General features: G+C 45.1%; 1 protein-coding gene across 2 annotated transcripts in view; it reads right to left on the bottom strand.

Annotated features, from left to right (window-relative positions):
* Nucleotides 1–15541, bottom strand: part of B3GLCT (beta 3-glucosyltransferase) — a 135339-nt gene that overhangs the window by 99144 nt on the left and 20654 nt on the right. For both annotated transcript variants that reach the window (XM_074959303.1, XM_074959293.1), the window contains exon 4: nucleotides 2050–2159. In XM_074959303.1, the coding sequence (XP_074815404.1) occupies nucleotides 2050–2159 (110 nt within the window). The remainder of the gene's footprint in view (nucleotides 1–2049; nucleotides 2160–15541) is intronic.

The raw sequence follows: 15541 nt of genomic DNA, 5'->3' as shown, positions 1-15541 counted from the left end.
AAGAGACATTCATTGCAGTTCAGTAAACAAAATAAATACAGGTGACAAGTTTTATTTTTTCAATTTTAAAACTCATTAACTGTAAATGCTTAAGATGCATATCATCAGGGACTTAACTTCAGTATGATCTGAAGGTGATGCCCTTGAACACATTCTTTCAAATGGAAGTCTGAACTCCAAATTTCAATGCACAGAGATTTCAAAGGTTTTTCCCTTCAGTGACCAATACTCATGGTCTTATTCACAATGGTTGAGGGTACTGTATTTGAAAGTGACGACAGGAGAATAGAGACACAAGGAATACAAAGAGGTTTGCTGAACTTTTTTCTGCATTTTGCTGCCTTTTTTTCCACCCCCCTCTATCAGGTTCTGGACATAAGTTTTAGTTTGCTATCGTTTTCCTCACTTCCTGTCGTAAATCGTCATGTGGACTGTTAAGCAGGCATTGTTACATCTGAAAACTGTTTCCATTTCAATCTAGGATGAAGGGATCATTTTTCTAAAGCACTTTGGGATCCTCTTGGAAAAATAAACCCAATACTAAAAAAAACCCCACTTTAGTTCATTCAGAAGTGAGAGTTGCTCCCAACTACAAGACTATTGCCTTCTTACGGGATGTTAACCTCTCTTCCTTCCCTTGTGTAAACAAGCATGTCTTTATTCCCTCTTGATGAACATATCTATTCTACCTCTTATTGACTTTTCTGGCCCCCAGCCAGCAACATTCTGAGGTGTCAGCATTAACAAAGTTTACCAGGAATTCATTTTTAATAGCCACACCTTGTTCCTGCCATTAGATCCGTGCAAATATAACCATGCGAGGAACCCACTGAACTTAATGGGGGCTCCATGTGGTGCAAGGACTGCCTGCATGGACGCAATTACAGAAATGTGGCCTGAAAAAAGGGCAGTTAGAACATATTTAATTAATATAGTATTGATCAGTTCAGGTAAATACATAATTAGGAAGCGTTTCATACAAGGGCAGCAAGAATCCTAGAGATTTAGTGCACATATTTTTTTTTAATAACTTTTTGAACCCAGTTTACTAGAGACGAAAGTTCAGTTCAATAACCCCACCACAGTATGTTACTTCACAATTTCATTTTAAATATAAACTTTTATTTTAAAAGATCAAAAAATGAGGAAGAGAAATTTTAAGATCTTTGAACAACTATAGTTTAACAAGTCAATTTTAGCTCTAAGCTAAGGTTCTGTGATCCAAATTTCTGACTAATGTTCATTCTAAACCAGTGATAATACATGTATGTGATAAAAATGCAGACAAAAGCTATACCGAAGCAAATGAAGATGCATTACAAATGTTAAGGTGTGCCCCTGAAAGTGATCCTACATATTAACTTAAACTGATGTACCTACTTCATCAGAAAAAAACATATAAAAAACTTTTTTTTTAAAAAAAAAACAACTTATACCATTAGACCATATTTGTAAGCTTTTTCCATTCAACAACTTCTTTTATCATTTCAGATCAAATTCCACCCACACAAAAACAGTTGTTTTACAAACATTATTCACTACAGTATGTAATTCAGCATGAAAATCCCACTTGGTGATCATCATCATATGCCATCAGTGATAGCCTTGAGCTTAAACAATTTCTTCAAAAAATGCACAGAGAAGAGTAAACAAATGTATTCTGAGGGCGTGTCCACATGGTTCGCTAGTCTGCATTAGAAGGGTGTAAATTCTAGCATGCACTAGCATGTCGTGCACTAACTGGGCTATGTGGACTCTTCTAGTGTGTACTAAAAGCTCCCTAATGTGCATTAATGTAGTACTGTTTAAAACAGTACTACATTGTGTGTGCACTGGGGAACTTTTAGTGCACAACATAAGGGTCCAGACATGGCAGTTAGTGCGCATTACAATTTACAGCTCTCTGATATAGACTAATACACTATGTAGACAAGCCCTGAGACAGGTTAACAAAATAAAATGGATTATAAAAATAGGCTCAGACAAAAGGTAGTAAAACATTGTACAGACATATGCAAGAAGCACGCAGTATATTTTATCTACACATACCTTTCCAAGCTCTTCAGCCTGTTTTAAAATATTGCGCTCTAAATCTTCTGCTCTTTTTGAATGAAAAGAGTTACTTTGACTCTGGATGACAAATACAATTTCTTGTAATTCTGTGAACAAAGAAATAAAAATATTTAAAGAAAACAGAAATAAATGTAAGTTCTGCACCACTGCTAAAGAGAACTTTGAGGGGGAAAAGCAAGACATAAAATCATAACTGATTTAATTAATAATAAAAATGCATAAACATACATAAAATTGTTTATTTTCTCAAACAGCCCCAGTTTTAACTGTTTGCTTGTATGAAAGTAGAACTCTAACTTTGTCATGGTATTATAGAATTGCCAACCTCAAGAGATAAAAATCATGTTACCGGCCCCCCAAAACATGAGATTTTAAAACCCATCAAATCATGGGTTTTAGTCTGTCTTATATTAATCACATAAGCAATAATGTTAAAATATGAAATTGATTTAGCCTTTTGCAAGAGGCAACACTTCCCTGACCCCCTCCCACTTCTCTACCTGAGACTGGGCAGCACTCACTAAGCCCCACCACACACGCTCTTCTTTGCCCATCACTATGACTGACCTCCCTCTCCTCTCCAACCCTCCCCACCGGAGCCCCCCTTTCTCCTGCACCCTCTCATTCCCACTATTTACCTTTCACCATGTCTATGCTGCTCCTCACAGTCCATATGCCCAGACTAGCCTGCTGAACCATAGAGTGGCAGCCATCATGCCTGAGGATATGGCTTCAGTCTCACTGAAAACATTGGGAGATGGCAGCCACTTTTATTAAGGGCAGCCTCACTTCAACTTGCAGATTGTCACTTCCCTGCAGTCTACCATCTTGCAGTCTTCAGTTCCATTGACAATAATCAGACATGGTGGCCATTTTGAATATGGAAAATTTAATCAATTGGAGCCTTCCATCTTGTTTTCGAGATACAGGCAAAAAAACACCCCCAAAATTGATAAAAACAACAAGAGTTGGCAATACTGGTATTATTACATCAGGCCCCATGCAGTTCTATCTTTATGCCTGTAGCCACAGCAGTGCTGAACAGTTTCACAATGCTGTTGGTGCACCACAGGGAATGCATTATGTACAACCACCACCTAGATAGATAGCACTTACAGGACTGCCCCTCTGTTGGAGGGGGTATGCATTCTAATTTTCATATCCTGCAAGAAGACTAGCTTGGAGAAAATAAATATTCTTAATTTAATTTAGAAAAGGAAAAACACTATCACATTATCAAGACAATCTATCAGACTATGGTGTCACTTTTAAGTCCTTCAGGATAAAGCTGCTAAGATAACCACAGAATTGCTACAACAAGAGAAAGGAGTGAAGATGGGAGACTAATTCTTAAAGAAAGGCAGAGAAATGGAAGGAACGACAATGAAAGAAAGAAGTAATTTCAAGGAAAAGAAAAGATAAACTATGTGAACAAAGAGCAGAGAAGAAAACAGCATCAGAAAAGAAAACAGTATCAGAAAAACTTTTAACTCATGCAGTTTCAGCTCAAAATTTCTACCACGGAGAATCCAAGGAGGAAATATCCAGAGTTTAAACATCTATTTATTAATCCCTCCTCCACACCAAAACACATTTGTTATTGTTAAAGTCCTAGAACTCAGAGAGTTGCGTCCTGGGTGGTAGCTGAGATTAACCTACCCCAAATTACAGGTTATATGATATGGAGACCTGTAACCCCTGCACTGGAACCAATTAAATGCCTGGTATACACGGGGAGCAGGTATCAAAGGCCAGGGGAGGCTGAACATCTCAAAACAGCATTGTGTGGCCCTGCCCATGCTCCACCCCCAGGCCCCTTCCTGCTTCCGAGCACTCTGCAACTTTTCCCCCATGGCCTGGGCCCTTGGCTGGGGCTAATGGGGGCCGGCCTGCGGCCAGGGACTACAGGCGGCTGGAGCCAGTGCATGCACTGCCCACCCACCTGGCACTCGGGGGCAGGAGGCGCTGGGGACTGTGCCACCCGCCTGGCACTCTGGGGCTGGAGGTGCTGGGCGCTGGCAGGGGCAGAGGGGTGGGGCCTTGGGCACAAGGGGCGCAGTGGGGGCTAGCCTGCCTGAGCCCGCGGTTCACCTGCTGCCCATGCTGGTATAGGAAAGTGTGAGTGATAAGCAGGTAGCCACCCTCCCCTGTGTTAAAGTTTAAGAAAAGTTGTGGCCTGCCACTTAATTCCATATATGTGTCTATCCTCACTTTGCTGCTGTATCCACATCAATATTGTTCTTTTCATACTTGCCTCCACCCATGACTCTGAGACCACCTCCGTGACTCATTAAATGTGCAGTCCTAACTCACTCCATGTTGGGCTTTTACAAGTTTGTGCTCATGGTGTAGTGGAAGGCATAACTATGTTTGGGGCCAGAACAAGCTTTCGAGTTTCACAGAGCTCTTCCCGTCTGGGGATGGTAACCAGAGTGTTTAAGCTAAATACAAGTTGGGACAAATTGTTACCCATAAGGAGTTCAGGCATACTTGTCTCTCATATCCCGGGACCAACACAGCTACAACAACACTGCAAACAACTAATAACTATAGTTATCCCCCGATGTCCTCCATTTCTCCCTCACAGCCTTATTTTGCCTCCAGGCTCACCACGCGCGCGCACACACACACACACACACACACACACACACACACAAGATAGTGACTACTTGAAAAGAATCTGCAGTGAAAGCTTATGAATATAAATTGTTTGCTATCTAAAAGCATACATTTTCAGTGCACAGATTTACACAACTTCCATTGATGTGAATGGGAGTCACAAGGCTAAATCTGTATGTATACCTCTCAAAATACATCCCTAGAGATAAATAATGAAAATTAGATAGTTTTATAAAATTACTGATTTAGTAGTACATTTATAGATACGGCAGTGTCTGAACTATAGACAGTTTCACTTATGGTATATTTAGCAGCAAATGGGGATGTACTGGAGAAGAACACTCTCTAGGATGAATCCAATACCCACTTTGCGGTCTGTGCACTGGAGACTTCCCAGGAAGTATCCTTTACTAGAGTAAACAAATGCACAGAAGAACCCATCTAAAGGAATAAAGAAATACATTTGTTTAAAAAAAATTCAATGCACATTTTTATATAAAAACATAAAACAAAACACTTCATGATTAATACTCAGCAGACCTATTAGTATTTTAGAAGGCTCCCTTCTCCTCCTGACTTGATAAGAACTACAGTATTTCACTGCTTGAGAAATACCTGGTTTTCTACCATGTCACTTTTCCTTCTCTCGTTCTTTTTATGTATCTTTTTTGTGATGAATGATAAAAACTATCATTCACCACCTTAAATTTACAGGAATTTAAACTGTTGGTAAGAAAATTATCTTCCCCACAGGAACTTAATAAAATCATATTATGCAAGCCTTCCTACAAAAGCGAAGTGTTGTGGTCCAGTTTTGCTTGAGATGTAATTGCTCACATGTCTGAACAATAACTATTTTACTGTGATTATTTGTATTGCCAATCAGGAATTGGGGCACCATTGTGCGAGGCACTCTACACTCCTAACAAAAAGGCTATCCCTGTTCCAAAGAGTTTACATTTTAAGTAGGAGCTCATTACTGAAAAGCTTTACTACATCTAGCACGGTCCTCATAATTGTCAATACCTGTGCTTCAGAGGATGCTGCAAAGTCACTAAAATATTCTGTGCAATAATAAAATACAAGGGTAACGATTCTTCCTGACCCCTATTAGCATCAATATCTCAACGTCACAACAGATCTCATAACTAAGCAGGGTTGAGGTTTGGTAGATACTTGGAAGAGCCTTTAGTAAAGTGTCCTTTAGAAAGCCCAAATGTCGATTCAGTAAAGTGACACCCTTCCTTTTGAATCAGTATTGAACAAGTGCTTAAACATGATGGTAGGGGGGAATGATACCAAAAGAGGCATCTTTCAAATTAGAAAAAAATAGGTCCTTGCTGCTTGTGGTAATTAAAAGTCCCACAGTAATTTTTATAACAGATAGGAATGCAAGTGTCCTCTAATCTAGGTAATTACATTACCTGTACTCTAAAACAGGGTTTATCAACATGTGGGTCAGGACCCAAAATTGGGTCACCAGAATGTTTCAAAGAGATGCACAGCATTTCCTGTCCCACGGGGCTGGCTGGGCTCGCCTCCCCACTCCAGGCACCTCAACCTCTGGGATTGCAGCACCACTCAGGTTTAGCCCAGCGGTCATGACGACGGGAGTCCGGGTCGGCCAAATTTGAGTGAGGGGCACTGCAACCCCATGAGCAGGTCACAACTCCACTCACACAAATTTGGTCCAATCAGGAGAACTGAATGGCACTGCAACCCCAGAGGTTGCAATGCCTGGAGCGGAGAGTCAAGCTCAGCCAGCCCCACAGCATAGGAGCTTCAGGAGCCGCCATTGTGGGGTGAGTCCTGGACAGGAGTCAAACCCCACTTCCCCTGGGGGGGCAGGATCCAACTGAAACCACCCCAGGGCCTCCACCCTCAGACAATTTACTGGGTCACAACAGGCCATAAACATTTACAAATGGGTCCTGAGCCCAAAAAAGGTGGAGAACCACTGCTCTAAAACAAGACCTGAAGTTGGTTTTGAACAGTTGTCCATAGTGCTGTGTACTGTAAGCGCCCAGAAGTCAAACAGGAGACGAATCTACCTCAATAGCTGGAGAAGAGAATAATAAATTTGTAAATATGTTGGGTAAAGAGTATTGGGATCTTTGTGGATGAAAAGCAGTATATAAATGTATTATTCATCACTCCAGCTGGATATCAGCTCATACCCTGCAGTATGAAGATTAAGAGAGTTAGTATAACTGCATACGTTAGTCTCATAAATATAAATCATAGAATCATAGAATATCAGGGTTGGAAGGGACCCCAGAAGGTCATCTAGTCCTACCCCCTGCTCGAAGCAGGACCAATTCCCAGTTAAATCATCCCAGCCAGGGCTTTGTCAAGCCTGACCTTAAAAACCTCTAAGGAAGGAGATTCTACCACCTCCCTAGGTAACGCATTCCAGTGTTTCACCACCCTCTTAGTGAAAAAGTTTTTCCTAATATCCAATCTAAACCTCCCCCATTGCAACTTGAGACCATTACTCCTCGTTCTGTCATCTGCTACCATTGAGAACAGTCTAGAGCCATCCTCTTTGGAACCCCCTTTCAGGTAGTTGAAAGCAGCTATCAAATCCCCCCTCATTCTTCTCTTCTGCAGACTAAACAATCCCAGCTCCCTCAGCCTCTCCTCATAAGTCATGTGCTCTAGACCCCTAATCATTTTTGTTGCCCTTCGCTGGACTCTCTCCAATTTATCCACATCCTTCTTGTAGTGTGGGGCTCAAAACTGGACACAGTACTCCAGATGAGGCCTCACCAGTGTCGAATAGAGGGGAACGATCACATCCCTCGATCTGCTCGCTATGCCCCTACTTATACATCCCAAAATGCCATTGGCCTTCTTGGCAACAAGGGCACACTGTTGACTCATATCCAGCTTCTCGTCCACTGTCACCCCTAGGTCCTTTTCCGCAGAACTGCTGCCTAGCCATTCGGTCCCTAGTCTGTAGCTGTGCATTGGATTCTTCCATCCTAAGTGTAGGACCCTGCACTTATCCTTATTGAACCTCATCAGATTTCTTTTGGCCCAATCCTCCAATTTGTCTAGGTCCTTCTGTATCCTATCCCTCCCCTCCAGCGTATCTACCACTCCTCCCAGTTTAGTATCATCCGCAAATTTGCTGAGAGTGCAATCCACACCATCCTCCAGATCATTTATGAAGATATTGAACAAAACCGGCCCCAGGACCGACCCCTGTGGCACTCCACTTGACACCGGCTGCCAACTAGACATGGAACCATTGATCAGTACCCGTTGAGCCCGACAATCTAGCCAGCTTTCTACCCACCTTATAGTGCATTCATCCAGCCCATACTCCCTTAACTTGCTGACAAGAATACTGTGGGAGACCGTGTCAAAAGCTTTGCTAAAGTCAAGAAACAATACATCCACTGCTTTCCCTTCATCCACAGAACCAGTAATCTCATCATAAAAGGCGATTAGATTAGTCAGGCATGACCTTCCCTGGGCCTTGGTGGTGGGGGCGGACAAAACTGCTTTCTTGCAGACTGCGGCATATGCATGCCCAACGACTGAAGGGTGGCCCGAATGTCTTAACCCATGAAGCCTCACATTGGTCTCTTTTGAAAAAAAGACTGATCCAATCGAATGGGAGGTCCTCGATCGACATCTGCATCTCTTGGGAGAGGCTGGAGGTCTGAAGCCAGGAGCTGCGCCTGATAACCACCGTCGACACGATCACCCTAGCCGCCGAGTCAGCCACGTCCCATGCCATTTGGAGGGAGCTCCAAGCCGCTGTCGGCCCTCCAGACATTTTAATCCAGCCCTCAAGCTCCCGCTGGGGAGCAGGGTCCGGGACTTGCCCCGCTCTGCACAGCTCCCAGGAGCAGCAGCATGTCCCCGCTCCGGCTCCTACACATAGGGGCAGCCAGGGGGCTCCGTACGCTGCCCCCCTCCCCAAGTGCTGCCCCTGCAGCTCCCATTTGCCAGGAAGTGAGGCCAATGGGAGCTGCAGGGGTGGCGCCTACGGACAGGGCAACATGCAGAGCTGCCTGGCTGCGCCTCCAAATAGGAGCCGGAGGGGGGACATGCCGCTGCTTCTGGGAGCTGCTTGAGGTAAGCACCGCCCAGAGCCTGCATCCCGACCCTCTCCCACACCCCAACCCCCTTCCCCAGCCCTGATCCCCCTCCCACCCTGCAAACACCTCCATCCGAGCCCAGAACAACCTCCTGCACCCCCAACACCTCAACCCCAGCCCCACCCCAGATCCCACACCCAGAGCCCTCACCTCTTTCCCCCCCTGCACACCAACCCCCTGCCCAGAGCCCCCTCCTGCACCCTGAACTCCTCATTTCTGGCCCCACCCCAGAGCCCACACCCCCAGACAGCGCCCTCACCCCCTCTCACATCCCAACCCCCAATTTCGTGAGCATTCATGGCCCACTATACAATTTCCATATCCAGATGTGGCCCTCGGGCCAAAAAGTTTGTCCACCCTGGTATAGGCTAAACTTCTATTAAGGGAATGGTGGAAGTTAAAACTGATTAATGGGATAGGATACTAAATAACCATGGACCTTTTACAAAAACAACTAGAATTACCAGAAGAGTACAGAGCACTAGCTATGAGAGCACTGCACCATGACTTCCAACATTTGGGACTTGAGAAAATCTTGGACCTTGTACAAAGTAGATCTTATTGGCCCTGAATGGTGGATGACCTTCATAGGAAATGGGATCATGTGCCCGAGGTACACAGAGGAAAACTTTAGCCACCACAGTGACACACTTGGAAAATAGCACCAGCAGCAACCCACTGGAGCTAGCATGCATTGATTTTCTGTCTCTGGAAACAGGCCAAAAGAATATTGCCAACACCTTGGTCATGACTAACCATTTTATATAGTATGCACAAGCCTGTCCAACTAGGGATCAGAAGACTACCACAGTGGCCATAGTGTTATGGAAAAATATTGTTCAGTGTATGGCTTCCCAGCTCAGATACTCTCTGACCAAGGACAGGATTTTGCAAGTCACTTTTTAAAGGTGGTGCTCAGTATGGCTGGGATTAAAGATGCAAGGACCACCCCTTAACACCTGCCAAGGGACTCTCAGCCTCAACGCCTGACAGGAACAAATACAGATATGATAGTAGCATGTGCTCTCAAGAGCTTCAGCCAGGTGATAAGTGTTCTGTTGTGCAACTTTGGTGCTATGAGAAACTGTAAAATAGCCAACCAGTGGCAGGCACTCCCCCACTGGGTGGTGGAAAAATCAGGGAATCTGCCTATCTACAAGATCAGACTTGAGAGCAGCCCTGGTCAAAGACATTGCATAGGAATTATTTCTTACCTGTGGAGGACCTAGTAAGCACCCACTGTGAGGCAAACTGATTCCAAGACTGAGCAAAGGAAAAGTGTCAAAAGAGGTTCACACTCAAGTTTATGGCAGACTGCATAGACATAAAGTACCGCACGTAGGTAGCTCAGAGTGATTCAGAAGGACAGGAGACTGCTCTAGAGCAGTGGTTCTCAACCTTTCCAGACTACTGTACCCCTGAAGCCCGAGCCCCACCACCCAGGATTGAAACCTAACCCCGCCACCCAGTGCTGAAGCATGTAACTTAGTTTTGTGGGGCCACCTGTGACATGGGGCCCTGTTCAACTGCCCTGCCGGCCACCCTTTAATACCAGCCCTGCGCTTGCAACCCCACCTAAACCTACCCCATGACAGCCAGGTTGAGTAACACTGATCTAGAGGAGTTACAGACCCCCCTGGAAGACTTCTGCGTATCCCTGGTTGAAAACCACTGCTCTAGAGTACTCAGATGTGGGGTCAGGGATGCGACTCCAGTCCTTGATAAGTGATCCTGGCTCAACTCTGGGTCGTCAGAGTGCTTTGCTCAGTTATATAAAAGGCAATGAGCATAGGCAGTCTAATGGGCTTAACCTTGATGCAAAGGTATTTGTGCCAGCATCTGTTTCATCTAAGCCCTCAGTTGAGCAGACTATGAATGTGGGACCTGATCACTTGGAGGAAGACATGGTTACACACCCTGTGCAGTAACTGGTTGTTCAAGATGTCTACCCCTATGGATGCAGGTTTTTTGTGCCCCCTGTACCTTTGATCAGAGATTTCTCATGAACACCCGAGGTGTTCATACCAGCAAGCTGGTGGTTGGGGCCATCTCTCACAAGTGATGCCAATCTCCTCAGAGACTTCCGGGAAAGAGCCTTTATAGGAATGAGAAAAGGAGTACTTGTGGCACCTTAGAGACTAACCAATTTATTTGAGTATAAGCTTTTGCTCACAAAAGTACTCCTTTTCTTTTTACGAATACAGACTAACACGGCTGTTACTCTGAAACCTGTCTTTATAGGAATAGAGAGTAAAGCCTTGCACAGATGTTTGGGAGACCGAGGAAAGATCTTCATCAGAATCCTCCTCTTCCAAATCACTCTAGCGGTGGAGCACCAGAAGAAACATGAGGTGAAACAGTCAGTACAAGGCAAATGTCCAAAGTTTGGAAGTCCTTGGTACCACGAGTACATTGGAGCCAAGCAAAGGTGAGTCTGGTGTCTCAGATACAGCAAGGTCTCGGAGAAAGTGAAACTCCTGCAGTAACAAGTGTGTTGTCGGTACCATGTCCACAGCCTGCACCAAAGAGATAGTGGCTGAGGGAGTTGACGGTACCATGGACCTCGACTATTCCAAGGGGAGTCCAGTCAGAGCCCGAACAGGCTTCTTCAGTACCAAGTGAGAAGAGGTAGAGCTTTTCTTGCTGCCTCACTTCACTGACGGTACCAATGACCTCTCAGAGCCCTAGACTTTATAGGCTTAGATATAGAGCCTAGTAAATAGAAGTGAGCAGGTTATTCGGCCATTAAAGCATCTAACCTATATTGTTCCAGGAGTTATGGTGAAGAACCCATTCATATAGCCCACAGATTTGTGGAAGCATTGTAGAGCATGTTCCTACCTGGTGAAAGGGTGATGGGAAAGATTAAATGTGTGCAATCATATTATGAAATGTGTGTAATTACATATTGTACTCCTGGTGGAATTCTGCACCAAAAAAATAAAAATTCTGCAACAAAAAATTTAAAATTCTGCACATAATATTTTAAAATTCTGCATATTTTATTTGTCAAAATAACACAATATAACCACACCAGTTTTAATTATTTTGGTCATTTATTTCAAAATACCCATCAGCAAGTATGTCTGTAACAATACAGGCCCTCCGAATCTCTTTAGCCCTTGCTAAAGAAAACCTACAGGATGCTCAAAAAGAGCAAAAAGCCTGATATGATAAACATGCCAGAGAGCGTTCCTTCAAAGTAGGAGTCCAGGTCATGGTCTTAAAGGTGCTCCAGGCCCATAAAATGGAAGCATCGTGGGAAGGGCCATTCACGGTCCAGGAGCACCTGGGAGCTGTTAATTATCTCATAGCATTCCCCACCTCCAACCGAAAGCCTAAGGTGTACCATATTAATTCTCTAAAGCCCTTTTATTCCAGAGAATTAAAGGTTTGTCAGTTTACAGCCCAGGGAAGAGATGATGCTGAGTGGCCTGAAGGGAAGGCCTTCTACTACGAAGGGAAAAGTGCTGGTGGTGTGGAAGAGGTGAACCTCTCCATGACCCTTGGGAGTATGCAGCGACAGCAGATCAAGGAGCTGTGCACTAGCTACGCGCCAACGTTCTCAGCCACCCCAGGACTGACTGAACGGGCATACCACTCCATTGACACAGGTAATGCTCACCCAATTAAAGTCCAACCTTACCGGGTGTCTCCTCGGTATGGGAGATCCAGAATATGCTACAGATGGGTGTAATCCGCCCCTCTGAAAGTGCATGGGCATCTCCAGTGGTTCTAGTTCCCAAACCAGATGGGGAGATACGTTTTTGCATAGACTACCGTAAGCTAAATGCTGTAACTCGCCCAGACAACTATCCAATGCCACGCACAGATGAACTACTGGAGAAACTGGGACGGGCCCAGTTCATCTCTATCTTGGACTTAACCAATGGGTACTGGCAAGTACCGCTAGATGAATCTGCCAAGGAAAGGTCAGCCTTCATCACACATGTCGGGCTGTATGAATTTAATGTGCTCCCTTTCGTGCTGTGGAATGCACCTGCCACCTTCCAAAAACTTGGAGATGGTCTCCTAGCGGGATTAGGAGAATATGCAGTCGCCTACCTTGACAATGTGGCCATATTTTCGGATTTCTGGGCAGAACACCTGGAACATCTACAAAAAGTCTTCAAGTGCATAAGGGAGGCAAGACTAACTGTTAAGGCTAAGAAGTGTCAAATAGGCCTAAACAGAGTGACTTACCTTGGACAACAGGTGGGTCAAGGAACTATCAACCCCCTAAAGGCCAAAGTGGATGCTATCCAAAAGTGGCCTGTCCCCAAGTCAAAGAAACAGGTCCAATCCTTCTTAGGCTTGGCCGGATATTACAGGCGATTTGTACCGCAATACAGCCAAATCGTCGCCCCACTGACAGACCTAACCAAAAAGAAACAGCCAAATGCAGTTCTGTGGACTGAAGAGTATCAGAAGGCCTTTAACAAGCTTAAAGCGACACTCACGTCTGACCCTGTGCTAAGGGCCCCAGACTTTGACAAACCGTTCCTAGTAACCACAGATGCGTCCGAGTGTGGTGTGGGAGCAGTCTTAATGCAGGAAGGACCGAATCAAGAGTTCCATCCTGTCTTGTTTCTCAGCAAGGAGCTGTCTGAGAGGGAAAGCCGCTGGTCAGTCAGTGAAAAGGAATGTTATGCCACTGTCTATGCTCTGAAAAAGCTATGCCCATACGTTTGGGGATGGCATTTCCAGCTGCAAACCGACCATGCTGGGCTACAGTGGCTTCATACCGCCACGGGAAAAAACAAAACACTTATTCGGTGGAGTTTAGCTCTCCAAGATTTTGATTTCGACATACAACACATTTCAGGAGCTTCTAACAAAGTGGCTGATGCACTCTCCCGTGAAAGTTTCCCAGAATCAACTGGTCCAAATTGTCCTTAAGATGTGGGAAATATTATTAGTCTTTATACAATTAGTAGTATATTTAGAGATGCATGTGTTTTATTAACTCTGTTTTCTCCTAGAGCTCCAGGAAGAAATCACAGCCAGTGTTTCACCCTATCTGTGATTTGGGGGGCGTGTCAAAAATATAAAGGGAAGGGTAACCACCTTTCTGTACACAGTGCTATAAAATCCCTCCTGGCCAGAGGCAACATCCTGTTACCTGTAAAGGGTTAAGAAGCTCAGCTAACCTGGCTGGCACCTGACCCAAAGGACCAATAAGGGGACAGGATACTTTCAAATCTTGCGGGGGGGCAAGGCGGGTAGGAGGAGGAAAGGCTTTTGTTTGTGCTCTTTGTTTACGTGGTTGTTCTCTCTTGGGACTGAGAAAGGCCAGACAGAAATCCATCTTCTCCAACCCATCCTAATCCAAGTCTCCAATATTGCAATCAATATAGGTAAGCCAGGCAAGGTGGATTAGTTTATCTTTTGTTTTATGTGAATTTTCCCTGTGTTAAGAGGGAGGTTTAGTCCTGTTTTCTGTAACTTTAAGGTTTTGCCCAGAGGGGGATCCTCTGTGTTTTGAATCTGAATACCCTGTAAAGTATTTTCCATCCTGATTTTACAGAGATGATTTTTACCTTTTTTTTTTTTTTTTTTTTTAAATAAAATCCTTCTTTTAAGAACCTGACTGATTTTTCCATTGTTCCAAGATCCAGGGGTTTGGGTCTTTGATGTTTTGTAACAAATTGGTTAGGATATTATTCTCAAGCCTCCCCAGGAAAGAGGGTGTGTAGAGCTTGGGGGGATACTCTGGGGGAAGACGTCTCCAAGTGGTCTCTTTCCCTGTTCTTTGTTTAAAACGCTTGGTGGTGGCAGCATACTGTTCAAGGCCAAGGCAAAGTTTGTACCTTGGGGAAGCTTTTAACCTAAGCTGGTAAGAATAGGGGGTCTTTCATGTGGGTCCCCACATCTGTACCCTAGAGTTCAGAGTGGGGAAGGAACCCTGACACAGCCAATGAGAGGGGTTGCAGGGATCAGCCAGTCAGGGCCCAGAAGGCTCATATAAAAGGAGCTGAAAGGGCTGGATAGATCAGTCTGCTTGCTGGGACTGAGGGAGCTAGAGGTGCTCCTGGCTGACTGCAGGGGCTAAGGCAGGTAGTTGCTGGCAGGGAGCAGGAAAGCGAGGGAATAGTTTCTGGATGGCTACCAAGACTCAATTAAGATGGGCTACGGGGAAGTGGCCCAGGGAAATGTAATTAGTTAAAGGGACATGGTATGTGGCTGCTACTTAGAGGGTCCCTGGGCTGGGACTTGGAGTAGTGGATGGGCCTGGGTCTCTCCCCCCACCCCCAACAGCCATTGGGAAAGTGGCTTTTCCCTGAGAGAAGGGAGTTTAGACAGGCCTAGGGAAGGGACTGCACGTGGACCTGTTACGGCCCCCCTGGAAGGGGGCTGAACTGAGACTGACCCAGCTGGATACCTGGGGTCACAGAACTAAAGGGCAGGTGAAGAGCCTCCAGGGATGAAGCCCTGGGGGGTGCTGCTCCATCCCGGAGCAGGAACCTTCACACATAAGCTGACCACCTAGGGTACTGAGATAGGACCTGTTGGTCAGACTGAGGACCGAGCCCAGGACGAGCTAAAGAGACATTGCCAACAGAGGGGTACCTGTACCATGATGGGCCCAGTTGGACTGTTGAAGGACTGAGCCCAGGGAGGGCTGTAGGACATTTTGGACTTATACTCCAGAAGGAGTTTGTTTGTATGTTTGCAAACGGACTGTGTGAGAGACTTGGCGGGAGGGCTGAGTCACCAAAGACCCGCCTGACAAGCAC

Source organism: Natator depressus, chromosome 1 (assembly GCF_965152275.1).
Source record: "Natator depressus isolate rNatDep1 chromosome 1, rNatDep2.hap1, whole genome shotgun sequence".
Lineage (NCBI taxonomy): Eukaryota > Metazoa > Chordata > Testudines > Cheloniidae > Natator > Natator depressus.
Note: the sequence above shows the minus strand (reverse complement) of the source record. Positions and strands in the feature narration are given on the sequence as shown.